The 15,528-nt window shown below is 34.6% G+C and overlaps 1 protein-coding gene across 2 annotated transcripts in view; it reads left to right on the forward strand.

The window, feature by feature from the left end:
* Positions 1 to 15,528, forward strand: part of LIN28B (lin-28 homolog B) — a 141,188-nt gene that overhangs the window by 12,545 nt on the left and 113,115 nt on the right. Inside the window, exon 3 of one of the 2 annotated variants that reach the window (XR_010727675.1) lies at positions 754 to 938. Coding sequence is in view for 1 of the 2 variants with exons in the window: in XM_066248160.1 (XP_066104257.1) it covers positions 7,258 to 7,445 (188 nt within the window). In the remaining variant the exon portion in view is untranslated. Of the gene's footprint in view, positions 1 to 753; positions 939 to 7,257; positions 7,446 to 15,528 lie in introns of those variants that run through there. The other variant, XM_066248160.1, reaches the window with a different exon arrangement.

Below are 15,528 nucleotides of genomic sequence, written 5' to 3' on the forward strand. Positions count from 1 at the left end.
GGATTTTGTGATTCATTTTCTGTAACTAAGGTAAAATTGATAATAGGTATTTACAGGCTTATTTATGTGGCTGAATGAACAGGATTTGTAGCTTGTTCATTTTTTAAACACCCACAGCAAAATAGGTGCTCACAAATATAGGCTGGATTAATTTAAAGCTAGAGACTTGGTGCTGTTTTCAAATCATTTACCATAATATAAATAGCACAATATAATAACTATTTTTCAGAGAATTAAGCAGTTTTGCTAATCCAAGAAAACTACATTTATTTTGATTTTCATGAACTTGTATCATATTCATTCCTGATTATACTGCAAAAATGTCATTTGAACTTTTAACATTTTAAACCTAGATTTATATATATATATTATATATATATATATATATATATATCCTTTAGTCTATTTAGGTGTACTATAAAACCTAGATTTTTGATACATATTTTCTTAAATTACTGAAATTTACTTACAGTGCTTTTCAGTAACAATTTTATTTGTAATGTAATATTCTGGTTTATGCTTTGATTAATTTGATATCTTGGCTCTACTCTTGACTGATAATACTACCATGAAAACATTTAAAAGCTGTGATATTACAAGGTTTATGATCATTAAGTACAAGTAAAAATATGTTATTCTGTTATTAAGCTTATCAAATTTAAGATTTTAGTAAGAGGAAAATAGTAGGGATCAAAAAGTTTAAGTAACCACTGATAGGCATTGCCATTTGACAAACACTTTCCTTTTTTCTAGAGTGGAATCCTTTGACATGGAGGTGGTGCTCTAATGAGTACCATGAAAAAGAAGATTCTGAAAAGTTGCCACAATATTTAAATTTACCAGCTAGTTTCTGATTACTATAGATTGTTGTTTTTCTGTGGGGGCAAACTGGAGACAGTCCAGATACCTTTTTCATTTCTGTTGGGAAATAATGTTAACACCAGTATGTTAAGTGACTGCAATAAAGTTTCATGTCTGTGTTTCCTTGTGATTAAAAAAAGGGTTGTTTGGGAAAGGTTCCACTTTCACCAAAAAGAAAGGTTGTTTCCAGGGATTACATTTAAACTGAAATACTTGAACATCAACTGTTCACTCTCCTCAATTTGCAGATGAGGTAACTGGGGCCAGAGAAGCTTAATGAGTAGCAAGGTCAGCAAATGGGACCAGAACTCTGGCTTTTAGTTTCTAGCTGAATTCTCTTTCTCCACAGATTTCCTTCCCACTCAGGCAATTTTAAAGCCTGGTGATATCTTCCCACTTCCTTCATTTTTTATCCCCCCACTTTTTTCCTTCTCACTTTTCATTCACCTGCCCCCTTCTTCCAAATAAATCCAAAGTGCAAATATTAAAATAAATGCCTGGGAAACAGTTCACCTTCTCATTTCAATTATTTCTTTTGATGAGATTAGGTTTAAAGAACCAAATGTCATTCATTGCCTTAGAGGGGAAAAAATGACCTGTTTACATTACTGTCAGTTTCTACAGACCCAATATTTACTGCAAAAAGAATTTTAAACTATGAAGCATACATGTTCAACTCATACAGGTGAAAAATACTGACTCATTTTTCATACAAAACATGAAGCTTCCTTTTGTGTTATTCTGGCCAACAAATGTAGTGCTTATTACAAAATGATTTTTCTAACCCATTTCTGTTCTGATTAAAATCATTTAAGAAAGTAATTTGTTGAGCATAGTTCAGAAGACATTTGGGAATTGTGGTAAAAACTTATTTTTCCTTTTCATTAGGGGAGTATGGTAATAGAACAGGATTTTTTTTGTTTTGTTTTTTTAAAGAAACTTTCAACAAAATGGCGCTCCTAAATTATATCCTTTTTCTGATTTAATTTTATTGCTCTAAAAACTTTGCTGAAACAACTGATCAAAAAGGAAACATTTGCAAATGTTTGTTTTTTGAAGTATGAAAACAATTTGGAAGATTTAAAATATATACTAATCAGCTCCTATATTTCCATATTTTACTTAATTATATCTGGAGAAATCTGTTAAGATATTTAAAGGAAAAATTTAAAAGATTTACAACTATGTCAAAATTATCAAATTGGAACAACTGTGTTAAGCATTATTAACTCCAGATAAAGAAATTAAATGAAAACGGAATTTTGCTTTTTGAAAACAAAAACAAAATGCTCCTATATTCTTGAGTGCCTTTATTATAAGACCAAGGCACCCAGCCGAGTACTTCTTTCATTTGACTTCGTATTGTAAAAATTTCAAGAAAGTTACTTGCCAAGCAGTTTGCTGAAGCCGCAGTGGGAGGGATCGGGAACAGTTTGCCCGACGTGCAGCTTTTGAGCTGGAAACTTCATTCCCCGAGGCTGGAGAGCGGGTTCCCTAAAATCATCCTCGTCCGCCCCTCACCCCCAACTCGCTACCCCACCCCCACCCCACCTCCTTCCGGTACGATTACTTTTCCTGACCCTCCAAAGGCGCAGGGCGATATTTTCGTGGCTGCCCTAAAGTACCGGCGCCAGGAGTCTGAAGACCTCTTCATTTTTGGCAAGGCGGGGACGCGGGGAGGTAGGGAGGGTGGAGGGTTGTGGTCATTTTCTCGGGTTCTCCTGATTTCTTCCCCCTTCATACTTATCTTAGATTTCGGAGACTCTGACATCTCACAGATAAAGGGATCAAATTATGAATGTCTGGAAATACAGTAAAAGTAATAGATTGTGCCAAATGTTGTCTTCCATGGTGGAAAGGCAAGGTTTTTTTTGTTTGGTGTTCTGGGGTGGGGGCTGATAAATGTAAAAATCCATTAATTAGTGAGAAATCACTAGCCTTCTTCGGAACAGTTCCACTGCTAGAGAGAAGGTGGTGATGTGCTAAATAAAGGGAAAGGTGACTAGAAAGAAAAAGGAGAGAGGAAGTATCAGGCTGGGGCAGATCCGCTGACCTGGGGGTCTGAGTGACCCTGGGACACGAACTTCGCGTGAAATGAGAGGGCTGCGGACCCCAGCTTATTTGCCAGGAGGAAACCGCGGGTGGAGTCGCTCATTGTACTGCCACAGCTCCTCCTCCTAGTTTTAAGAACTGAAGCCTTGTTTCTGCTTTGATAGAAGGCACTCACTGCTTATAGGAAAACAACCATGGTGGGCTTTGACACCTCTTTTAGCTCCTTGCATTGTACTGTTGGAATTAAAAAATAATAACGGCTGAGAACATGTGTGCTTTTTAAATGGAGAAACCTTAGATTGTGATAACCAATGGGCGGTTGTTTCCTTGGTTTTTACCCCCAGTGCGTTAACGTTCTTTGTAGCTACTTGAACTCATTTTCAAGATTTTGGAAGAACTATGATAAATCAACCTACTGAAACATTTGGCTCTCACAAGTATAAAACATGCGTTTTGAGTCAAGCACAGGTCTTTCTGGCACTAAAAACAAGTAGGAAATGAGACAAAAATTAAAACCAGAAGACTTCAGGAAGGTAACAAATTGGAAAGCATTCTAGGAGATTCATAGGACCGTTTTATGTGAAAGAAGTATTCTATGAGCTTAAAGAGATTAGGTTCAGTTTTATAAAAGGATCTTAGGCTCAAAAAATGGGGTGGGGATAGAAAAGATGAATCCATGTAAAAGATAATGTCATATCCCTGATAGTCTTTCTTACCCTGTCTCCTTCCTTCACTTTTCTTCCCAATTGCCTTTCCTTCTCCTCCTCCTCTTCACTTCTCTACCCCTTTCTTTTACCGCCAACCCGCCCCAGGTATGTAAATACAGTTGCCTTCAATTCTTTGTGAATGAACACTAGAAGATTTCTCAGAGTTCCCAATTGGACAAAGCCTTCTACACAACTTGAAAGGCTGATGTCCCTCTCAGGAAATGAATGAGTCGATAACCTCTGACACCAGTGACCAGTCCAATGAACCCTACCTTAATTCCACTAATACTGGAAGCCCTCAATCAGGCAAGACTGAAGCTCATAACCATACCATACTATGTAGTTCAGTTTTGGTATTTCACACTTTTAATCTGTGTATTGATAGGTTTGAACTTAATCAAATTTAATGATAAACAAGGATTCTATATATTTCTGATTTTATTATTAAACTTTTCTAATTAAAACAAACTTACAGATAAAATATTTCCCATAAATATGTGTCAGTAACAGAATGAAGCTGTACTGGCCTGTGAATTTTATGACAATTAGTTTTACATAAATAATAGCTTTCCCCCTCCAGTTAAATGAATACTTTTCCAGATTAATTTTCTATTAACCAGATGTTGATTTTTAAAAAGTAATTCTTTCACTTAAAAGTTAAAAAACTTATTTAGTATTTAGTATTTTCTATTTTGTATTATGTGAAATGTTTAACCTGGAATGCCCTTATTAAAGTTATTTCATTATAGGTCAATGTAATCAATTGCTTTCTATTAAAATAATGCCTTATAAATGTTTTGTTAGCAAATAATTTTTTGAGAGCTTTGAGCTTTTGTTACTCTTTCAAAATCATTTGAATTTTCATACTTTTTCTTGCTTTCCTACCATGGTTATTCTTCCCCAAAATAAATAAGAAAACTTTGCCCCTTTTCCTGAGAAACAACAAAATAAATGGACAAAAAAAAAATCTTTACAAGTTTTTTTTTTAGTCTTGATTGAAGCTTTTTACCACAAACAGCTGAAAATAGCATATTTATATACATTCATTTATTTAAAATCTGAACCAATTAGGATAAATTTATATTTAGTTGTTTAGCTAAGGGAGAAGGTGCACATAGATGCCATGCATGGGTTTTCAAAAGTTCTTGGATTCAGGATCCTACATTTTAGTTTATGTGGAACAGTGTTAGCAGTGTTTAAAGAGTTAGCCCTGTGGACAGGTTTGGAGATACCGAAGGGGATAGCGGGTTTGGTGGGGGAGGGTCAACTTGGTAGCTTTGCCTAAGGGAAGTGGTATCTGTTCAGTTTCTCCGTAAACTGCTTGTTTAAGAAAATGGGGGTGGGTGGGGCTAAGTGTGGTGGTGCGTTTACATGTTTCAAAAAGGGTGATGTTTTATATTTTAAAGGAAATTAGGCATTTCTACTTGATCTATAATATTTATTGTAATAGTCGATAAGGGCGGTAATATTTGGTGTCAGTATCTAGTAATCTGCAATCATTTAAACCGATTTAAAAGGTAAAGGGAAAGCATTTTGAAACTGGGGGCGGGCTGGGGCGGTAGAAGCCTAATCCATTTTTAAATTTTCGTTGATTCGGTTTTTCTCTTCACTGGTGATTGACTTTAAAAATGTCAGGGTCCAGTAAATATGTGAATTTACCTTTTTTTCTCCCACTTGCCTCTCTTTCTTTACCCCTCCCCCCACTAGCGCCCGCTTTTTCTCCCCCACCTCTTTCTCTGGCTCTGCAGCCGCCTCTGCTGGCCTCTCCTCTTCACTCCCCTGCCCGGCGCACCCCTCCCCCTCCCTGCCCTACCTCGTCTTGCTCTTGGGGAACAATCGCCACTGATTTAGGTTCACTCTATGTTAGGCTGGAATACGGGGCTGTTATTTAGGAAGTCATTAATCACATCTCCTCCCCCGGAAAGAGATGGCGGAGAAACCTGTGAAGTACAATTTCTTACCAACCCCTTCCAAAATGTTCCGAAATGATAAACCTAAACACAGTTTGACTGCATAAAGGTGATAGCGATTTTTCCAATAGGATTTTATTTGAAATTTGAAATTTTTCGAGGCACAATCAGGAAATTTGTGTGCTTGTCGTAGTGTTGGTGTTTGTTATCATTATCTAAACTTTCATGGGGATGTAATTAGGTTTAATTAGATCTTTTGTAAATTATACATTTTTCTCTAAGAACTGAAATAGATTTGCGTCCAAAGCAGATTTACTGCTATGGAGCCAGTTGAATTCTTAAGAGGGGAAAAAATAGCGTAACCTTGGTTGCTTTATTGAAATGGCTTTTTCCCCCAAATGAGATTATTTGGACAGGCTTATGTGTAAGGCACGCGTGTGCACATGTATGACTGCTGTTTTTCTAAACGACTCACAAGGACCCTCTATTGTGTTTTAAGTAAAAGCACGAAACAGCATTCTGAATTATCATAAAGCAGCGTCCCAAATTGTCTTTAAGATAACATGTTTTGAGTTTTTCGTGTTCATTCATAAATTATTTTGATGTCAGCATAGATGAAATGGCGATTGGTTATCTCTTCCTCTTGCCAGCCCCTTAAGGATCCGAGGTGAAATTAGTAGCAAGAAAGCATGTAATTGACAAAGTCACGTGTGCTCAGGGGGCCAGAAACTGGAGAGAGAAGAGAAAAAAATCAAAAGAGGGAAAGCACATTAGACCATGCGAGCTAAATTTGTGATCGCACAAAATCAAGATGTTAGATTGATGCAGAAGATCACTCCGTGCAAAGGGAAAGTTTTCATCTCACGAGTTCGGAGCAGAGGGCCCGAGGGGCAACATGGCCGAAGGTTAATTTTCTTTTCTATTGTTTTACTGTGATTTTCTTTCTTCCTTTCTCTCTCTCCTCCCCCTCTCCCACCCTCCTTTGCCCGTCTCCCCCTTCCCGGTTTTACCCCAGTACTGGGCATTACCCCCACTATCCCCATCGCGCAAGGGGGCTTTCTGCAACCCATTGTTACAGATCTCAAAAAATGTTTTGTACCGCCCACAGTGATTCACAACTTGAAAAGCTTTCAGGGGGCTATTGTTTGAATTGTTTGAGTGTGATTAAGCGCAGTTTCAGTTAGTGAGCCCGAGAAAACTTTTATACACCTGCCCCCTCCCCCATCCCACTTTAATTGAAAGTTATTGGGGGAGGGGAATGCACATTGCAGATAACCCTGGATTCGCTGCCGCCGCATGTGCATTAAACTAGTTCTATCCATCTTCGTGATTCCTCTTTCCTCCTCGTGCCCGCCGGAGAAAAAAGTTTCGCTGAAAATTTCTCTTTGTAAATGGGATCAGTGTTAAATCAGCAATATGCAAGTAAGGTATCTCATGCTGTACGGTAATGTGTGGCTGAAAAAATGGACTTAAATGAAAAAGTAACATCTATACAGAACCGTGGAAGGGGATGTAATCGATAGAACAGTGTGGCTCCCCCTCCCCCGCTTCCCCTTGTAACCTTTTTCTTTTAAAATATTTTCTGTAGAAGAAAAGAAGGAATCAACCGTTTAATCGAGTTTTCTTATTTCCTTCTCACTCCCCAACCACCAGGTTTTTTTTCTTTCTTTCTTCCTTTTTCAATGAACTGTATGGCAATACAGACTGACTTTTTGTCCTGTTCTCAGGCGGGGCAAGCAAAGGTGGTGGAGAAGAGCCCGGAAAGCTGCACGAGCAGGCAGAGGAGGAATCCCAAGTTTTGCATGGAACTGGCCACTGTAAGTGGTTCAATGTGCGAATGGGATTTGGATTCATCTCCATGATAAACCGAGAGGGATGCCCCTTGGATATTCCAGTCGATGTATTCGTACACCAAGTAAGCCAAACTTTTTACCCACCTCTTGACCTTTTTCCACGTGGAGTTGATATGTAATTTTGTCAATGGCTATAAAATAATGTGTCCTTAGGTATATAAAAAGAAAGATTTTCCTTATAATCACGAGTTAATGCAGTTTTTAGGGTGTGTGTATGGGTCCCTTACGGGTATTTTTTTTTCTAAACAACGAAATCTTTGAAATTTTAATGCATGGGTATTTGTTGACTTTATTAGCAAGTTCCTTTTATTCATTCGACAGCAAAATTGCAGTGGTATAGCTTCCGGTGTTATCCGTTACAATGTAGTCTGTCGCCTACGCCTGATGAATGAGTAGGTAAATGAATGAATAAATGAAGACCATTTTAAGGTTTTTTTAAAAAAGCAACACAACAGTTTGCTGTTATAAAAAAATCTATAGGTCCCCATATTTTAGACACCCTAGTCTGTAGTTCTCCATCTTATTTCATCTTTTCCTGCCCAGTAGTCATTTGTAGATGTAAGTCAAAATAGTTTGATTTTACAGTAAAGTAAAATAAAACACTGTTGGCTTAGTATGGATTTGAAGAAATGCAAGTGTGGACGCTTAGTAATCAAACATTTTAGAAATGTGCTTCCTGTATACGTCTAAGGATACTGTCTCTTTAAGAGACTGAACTAAAAAAAAAATCAAACAAACAAACAAACAAACAGAAAAAACATATGGCCAGAGGCGGCTTTAGCTTGTGTGTTTAAAATGTGCTAGTCTGCTACTTGAGGGTAAATTTCCACCATTGCTTATAGTGTGTTGTAATTTTTAAAGATGCTTAATACCAAACAGAATGTTATTGCTTCTCATTTTAAAATTTTTATGCAGAAACAAATTAATACCTCATCCCTTTTCAATCCACTCCTCTCTATAGCTTAACCTCTTTTTAGTAAGAAATATATTTACAGTTTGCAAGCTTGATCATTTCATCAAAAGAATTAAAGAACAATAAATTCTCTAATAATTCTTTAGATAGGAGTAAAGGGATTTGAGAGTAAAGAGGTTTACTTTGTCTTGACATCTAAGTTAAAAAGAATTCAATGAATGGCTATCAATATACTACAGGTTGACTGACATAGGTACATGCAGGAAATACTTAGGCTGTTTGTGTGAAAATTACATATTTTATTTGATACTGTGTTGCATGTTCCCGGTTATATTTACAACCTCCTTTCCCTCTAAGGAATATCATCTCCAAATTAAGTATATAAACAATAGAAACATATGAAACCATTCTGTTTTGATCTGTTGTCCTGTGGTGTTTCCTGATCTTGCTGTGTGGTGTGTGTTTTCCTTTCCTAAAGGCCTGGCCATCATTATTGGCTGTTTATATGTGGAAGGATCAGCATAATCTGTGAACTGTGAATTGAAACAAGGTTTAAATACATAAATAGAAGTCTACAGACAGGCTACTGAATTTTATGCCTCCTACTTTATATTGCAAAATGAAGCCACATTTTCTGCTTTTTTCTTCCCTGGAGTGAATGATTGAAATCATTGACAGATCCACTTCTGTCAGGCTCTGGCTTTCCCCCCTTTGAACCTTCTTTGGGTTGTTAAATTGTTCTTTACGATCTCATAAATTTGTTTTATAGATGAATGAAAAAAATAGCCCTTTTCTTCTTTGATCACACCTTGTTATAATTTGGTTTTCTGTGTTTACTTTAATATATTCAAATAGTAGACATCCTATTAATCAATATTAATGTTAGAACCATGAGACATCCAAATTTACGCTGTGTAATGGTTATATATTGATAAATATTCCTTTATCCACTAAATTCAGAAATTTAGTATATTGCTGAAAAAGTTTTATAGATAGTTTCTAGTGTATAATAATTAATTATTTAATAAGACTTGCTTTAATCATTGTTATACATTGTGTGTTTACTAAAAAACAATATTAAGATGACATGTGATAAAAATGCTCTTTAAATATATGAATTTGTATTCTTCAGAAGAATATATCCAGATACATTCTTAGGAAGAAGTATGTAAAAAGTCAATAAAACTTAAATATTAGTGTTTTAGTGGTGTAAAAACCCGGACAGTGATAATCTTTAACTTTAAAATTAGAAAGTGATATTAAGGGATTTTTTTTTTGATGGATATAATATTTGTTTTTTAAAATATATCTAAGTTTTTTTCTAGGGAAAAATTATCTAGGTATGTATTGCTTTTTTTTTTTTTTTTTTTTTTTTTTTTGAGTCATGACTTTGATACCTGGGTTTCTGTCTTATTATATTGGGACTTAATGTAATTACATATTAAATTACATGAATAATTGTTTGGAACAAGGGCAGGAATCCTACTGATTTTAGCCAAGCAACTACAAGTAACAATTTGATAGCCATAAATAATTTTTTATTTTAGAAAAATCACATCATATTTTAGTGATTTTATTCCACTGATTTTTTTCCTTTTTATTAAATTTGTTCAGGTGACATTGGTTAACAAAATTATACAAGTTTCAGGTGCACAATTCTACAACACATTATCTGTATGCTGTATTGTGTGTTCACTCCAGTATAAATGTCTTTTAAATGTTTTATTTTTGCTGCCATTTTTACTGTCTGAGCAGTTTTGAAAACATATTAAGTTTTATGTATAATTATAAGTTAGAATTTCCCCCTATTATATCTGTATACCCTTTTATTATGAAAGAATAGCCATTGATATTTAGGAATTTTAAATGTTCTCCTGGACCAAGATCTGCATATATTTTAAATAGATGACTTAGGTGCTTTTTGAGCGCTCAGAAGTGTATGTGTCACTGGATATTTTTAATTCAAAAATATGTTTTTAATTGTATATCCTTGGGAAAAAATAATTATTTTAGTTTCTTTAAAAATTCATTTAAAAATTCATGTCAAGTCACTGAGGATGTATCTTTTTTTTGGAAAATACTGACTGCAAAGAACTGCACATCAAAAACAATTCAGTTGCTAGGAAATGAAAAGACTATATATAGTCTCATATACCTGTGTGTGTATGTGTGTGTGTGTGTATCTGTACATTGTTACATAAATCTATTTAAAGTTAGTTGGCAATAATACAATCAAACTTTTAGTTTCTTTAATGTTACCAGCTCCTCAAAAAGGAAACACATAACTTAGATGTTGTACTTTACCTGTCTTTAGACTATTTGATAAATGCAGTGAAATTCTGCTGTCTGAAGATGGTGAATGACCATAGGTGGTTCAAAATGACAGTGTCATCTGACTTCCTAATGTTAACTTGTGATTTAAATGACCTTACTTTTTATGGGCTATTAATGAGAATATATGTATTCTGATACATGTCAATACTGAAACATTGATAGCATTCAATAAGGAATATTTTATTTTTACAAACAACAAAAATGTATAAATATTATAATTGTGAATTTTGCCACAGTGCACAGTCTTTGAGGTGTTCATTAAAATATTTAACTTTTGACAGTTTTGATGATTTAATTTGTCAATAAGATAAATTTATAGGAATTCTTACTTAAGAATTCAATGGGAAAAAATAATAATTCAATGGGAAACAGATTTGCCTTTCAGTTGAAAAGGGTACACATGGTTAATACAGATTTTTAAGTCTAGGTTCCTACTAAGGTGATGTCATTGGTTAGAATACAGTTATTTTGTAGGTACTAATAATACTCCTATCCTTTATTATTAACGCATTTTCAAAATTTGCATCCACAGATTGTGGGCTAACATTTTTAAATTACATAGAAAAGTCTCTGGCAACTTTTTGCAATATTTTAAGCTTTTAATCAGACTTAAGTATTTGATGGTACTTTAGATAAATTGCATGGTAATTAAATATTAGAGCTTTTCCAGAGAACAGTATTCCCCATAACTACTTGTTGATATTTGTTATCCTGTAAGTTTTCCCTACATATATTTTGACATTTATTTCCAAAGTCATTATCTCACCTAATAAAATGATCATTTGAAATTTATTTTGTTTACAGGATGAATACAATCCATTCTCCTTATTGCCCTCTTAAGCTTATTCGCTTAGTAATATTTCTTTACTTGTTGGGTTATATTTTAAATTCTTGGCCATCAAATATGATGCAAAGAATTTTTAACATAAATATATTTCTTTTTTTCACAATTTATGTAAGACTTTGTCTCAAACAGAATAATTAAAAATGATTGCTGTTTATCTACTCTTAGTAGGCTTAAATATTTTTTAAAAATTTGGTTTTGAATTAATTTACTTTTCTAGTACTGATATTTTCTTATGCTCTGTTTTTCTGACTTGTATGTAGTTTGATATTTATGGAAGATACAAATATACATATGAAGATTTTACATATTTTGTTTCTTTTATTACTTTGCTTAGAAAACATCTCAAATAATGGAAATAAAAGAAAGAATGATAATTATTGTAACTGAGATAAATTTAAAGTATTTTATTAATAGTACAACTTATGACATTTGGAGATGAATCATTTATATATATGAACATTTTAAGTATTGTACACACTTCAGTTGACATATCATAAAGTTCATGTCCCAGTGTTTTCAATTTAATTACACAGCTTATAAAAACATTACTCCAATATGTTCATATTTAAGAGCTTTTCATAGTATTCCATCACTAATTTATTAGCTAAATCTACTTTTGTCATAGGCATGAAAATATTTTTCACATGCACAATACATGTGATTCTCAGGGCTGTTGAATATTTTAATTTCAAAAAGATTATTTAGATAAAGAGAAATTTTAGAAACATTAAAATGTGATCACATAATAAATATAGCTCATTTTTAGTAAGTTATATATTTTAATATTTTGAAAATAGTTCCTAAACCTATCAAATTTTCATGATGATTTGCCCAGTTGACCAATTTGGAAAAATCCCAAACATATTGTCTTAATTTCAATTACATTTAAAGGCATTTAAATAAAGTTTTATAAGACTAATTATTTTATAAAAGATACTGGATACTTTCCTTCTGATTTTCAAATGGTGGTTTCAAGACCCTTTTTTTTTTCTTTTTTGTGACAGAGAGACAGGGATAGGGACAGACAAGAAGGGAGAGAGATGAGAAGCATCAATTCTTCATTTCATTGATTGCTTTCTCATATGTGCTTTGACCAGGGGTGGAGGGGGACCTACAGCAGATCCCTTGCTCAAGCCAGCGACCTTTGGCCCAAGCTGGTGAGCCTTGCTTAAACCAAATGAGCCTGCACTCAAGCCAGCTGATGCGAGCGACCTCGGGGTTTCAAACCTGGGTCCTCTGCGCACCAGTCCCACTCTCTATCCACTGTGCCCTTGCTTGGTCAGGCTCAAGACCCTTTTTGTTTGCTTCTAAAAATATGTTCTTATTCTCATTCAGTTCTAACAAGAAATGTAAATTGGGCACATATTTAAGAAATAGTCTTCATTCTAAAATTTACTGGTGTAACTCTTAAATATTTTCTTTTTTATTTTTGAATCTTTTTTTTTTAAATCAATCACAATAAATGAAAGCAATTAAGCATAACATTTTCAACTATCTTTGACTCATATTAGAGTTCTTGGGTTTCATAAGAAGATAAAAACTTTGTTATCTGCATTTAACATGTTGGATTAAAAAGTATGTCCTTCACTGTAAATTTTATTATTTTAGGGCAGCAAAGAATCATTATCTGAATTAGACTGGAATCTTCCTGTTCAGAAATTATGTAAATATTGAGAATAGTTTTGTATAGCTTAACTGAGTAGTTCTTTTGATACCATGATTAACATAAAAGTTACTGGTTTAAAATATGGTGTATTGTAATTTTATTTCTAAACCAAGTATAACCTAAACAAATAAAGTGATATTTCTAATTAATTAAACTGAAAATTTATTACTTTAGATTTGGTATTTTATAGACTTGATTTAGAGTTAAAGACAAATAAATAGAAGTTATTTTATTATCAATTCTTCAACCTTGAGATATTTCTCTATGAATTTTAAGTAACAAGAAGTTCAGCTTGTTCAGTACAGCTAGTGCTCAACTTACGACCACGATTGGTTCTGACAGACCAGTCGTAACACGATTTGGTCGTAAGTTGAGTAGACTATATGTACTGTACTGTGAAATGATGTTATAAAAATCTTTAAGTATATCTTATCATAATTTTCTTTCATTATTGTTATATGTAATAATTTTCTTTGTTCATTTTATGCCATTTGTATCATCTCTACACCATTTTGTTTCTTATTTTTACATTTTAGTAAAATATTGTATTACCAGTACAACTGGTTTAATATTTGCAAAACATACAAAATTACAAAATACAGGTGCATAAAAAATATAAACTACAGGTGTAAAAAATACCATAGGAAACATTTTTCCAATTGCAAAACATATCAAAATATATAAACATGTATGAAACAGTTTATTGGCCACTGGTTGAAATGGTGCACGTGGAGATGGTAGTGCTGCCGAAAGCTGGTCCGCACTGGTACGCCTAGCTGGGCAACGCTTGCGCTGCCAGACGCGGAGCAGTCGTGGCTAGTGGTCGTGGCTAGTGATTGTGGTTGTAAAGTCGAATGGTCGCTAGTTGCATAGGTTGTAAGTGGATCAATATGTGTATATAGTTGCTATAGGTTATGGCACTGTAACATGTATAGATAGCTCATGAGAAATTTAAGTAATTTTTATTCTTTAAAATAATTTGATTTTAATATCCAATATTAGAAAACTAGATAACAACATATTCAAGAAAATACATTGCATATCAGTGTGTATATCAGTGGGGTACAGGGATCCACCCGGCAGGCCCACCAGGAGGCGATGCTTTTGCCCCTCTGGGGCATAGCTCTGCCGCCTGAGGCAGAGGCCACAGAGCCACCCCCAGTGCCCCGGTCTTTGCTCCAGTGGAGCCTCGCTGCGGGAGGGAAAGAGAGAGACAGAGAGGAAGGAGAGGGGGAGGGGTGGAGAAGCAGATGGGCGCTTCTCCTGTGTGCCCTGGCCGGGAATCGAACCTGGGACTCCTGCACGCCAGGCCGACGCTCTACCGCTGAGCCAACCGGCCAGGGCCTAGATTGCATTTTGATAACATCATGATCAATCTTACCTTCTGTTTAGCAACAAATTGGAAGATAACCTGGTGATTGCTTCCCCATCCCTCTCCTCAATAACTGAGGAATTGACAATTTGGAAATGCCATCTAAGATAAGAGTTATAGATAATTGATTGATAATTTAGTTTTACATTTTTTTCTGTAATCAGCTGTAAATAGGAGTAATCATACCTAACTTTTCAGGTTGTTGTGAAGAGTAGACATGTTACATAAACTGTCTAGCAAGTATGTGTTGAATAAATAAACTAAAATGGAAACTAATCTTTGCCACAATAAAACCAGTTATCTTTAATGGCATATATTCTTGATAGGAAATTAAATTGATATCTTCCATGTGCTGTCTTTTAAATTAGGCAAAATATGTTGTATAATGTTAATAACTTAATTTCTTTTAGTGAACTACAAAATTTTGTGTTATAATTTTATGGTATTTAATATTATTTAACGTATTAGGATACAAAATGAAGCTTGGAAATATTTTTGTTATATATATATATATTTTTTAAATTTATTTATTTATTCATTTTAGAGAGGAGAAGGAGAGACAGAAAGAGAGAGGAGAGACAGAGAGAGAGAAGGGGGGGAGGAGCTGGAAACATCAACTCCCATATGTGCCTTGACCAGGCAAGCCCAGGGTTTCAAACCGGCGACCTCAGCATTTCCAGGTCGACGCTTTATCCACTGAGCCACCACAGGTCTTTTGTTATATATTTTAAAAGTATTTGTTGTACCATGAGATTTTATCAGTGTTATGTATTCAGTTTGTGTAGTCTTCAGTATAAGTTAAGAAAAAAAATATTATTTTAAATAGACCTGCTGTGGTAATTTAATCTGTCACTGTATTAATAATGATTTAACCTGACCATGTGGTAGTGCAGTGGATAGAACGTCAGCCTGGGATTCTGAGGACACCCTTTTGAACCCCGCAGTCGCCAACTTGAGCACAGGGTTGCTGGCTTCAGCATAGGATCATAGGCATGACGCCATGGTCGATGGTT

This window comes from Saccopteryx bilineata, chromosome 12, assembly GCF_036850765.1.
Source record: "Saccopteryx bilineata isolate mSacBil1 chromosome 12, mSacBil1_pri_phased_curated, whole genome shotgun sequence".
NCBI classification, from domain to species: domain Eukaryota; kingdom Metazoa; phylum Chordata; class Mammalia; order Chiroptera; family Emballonuridae; genus Saccopteryx; species Saccopteryx bilineata.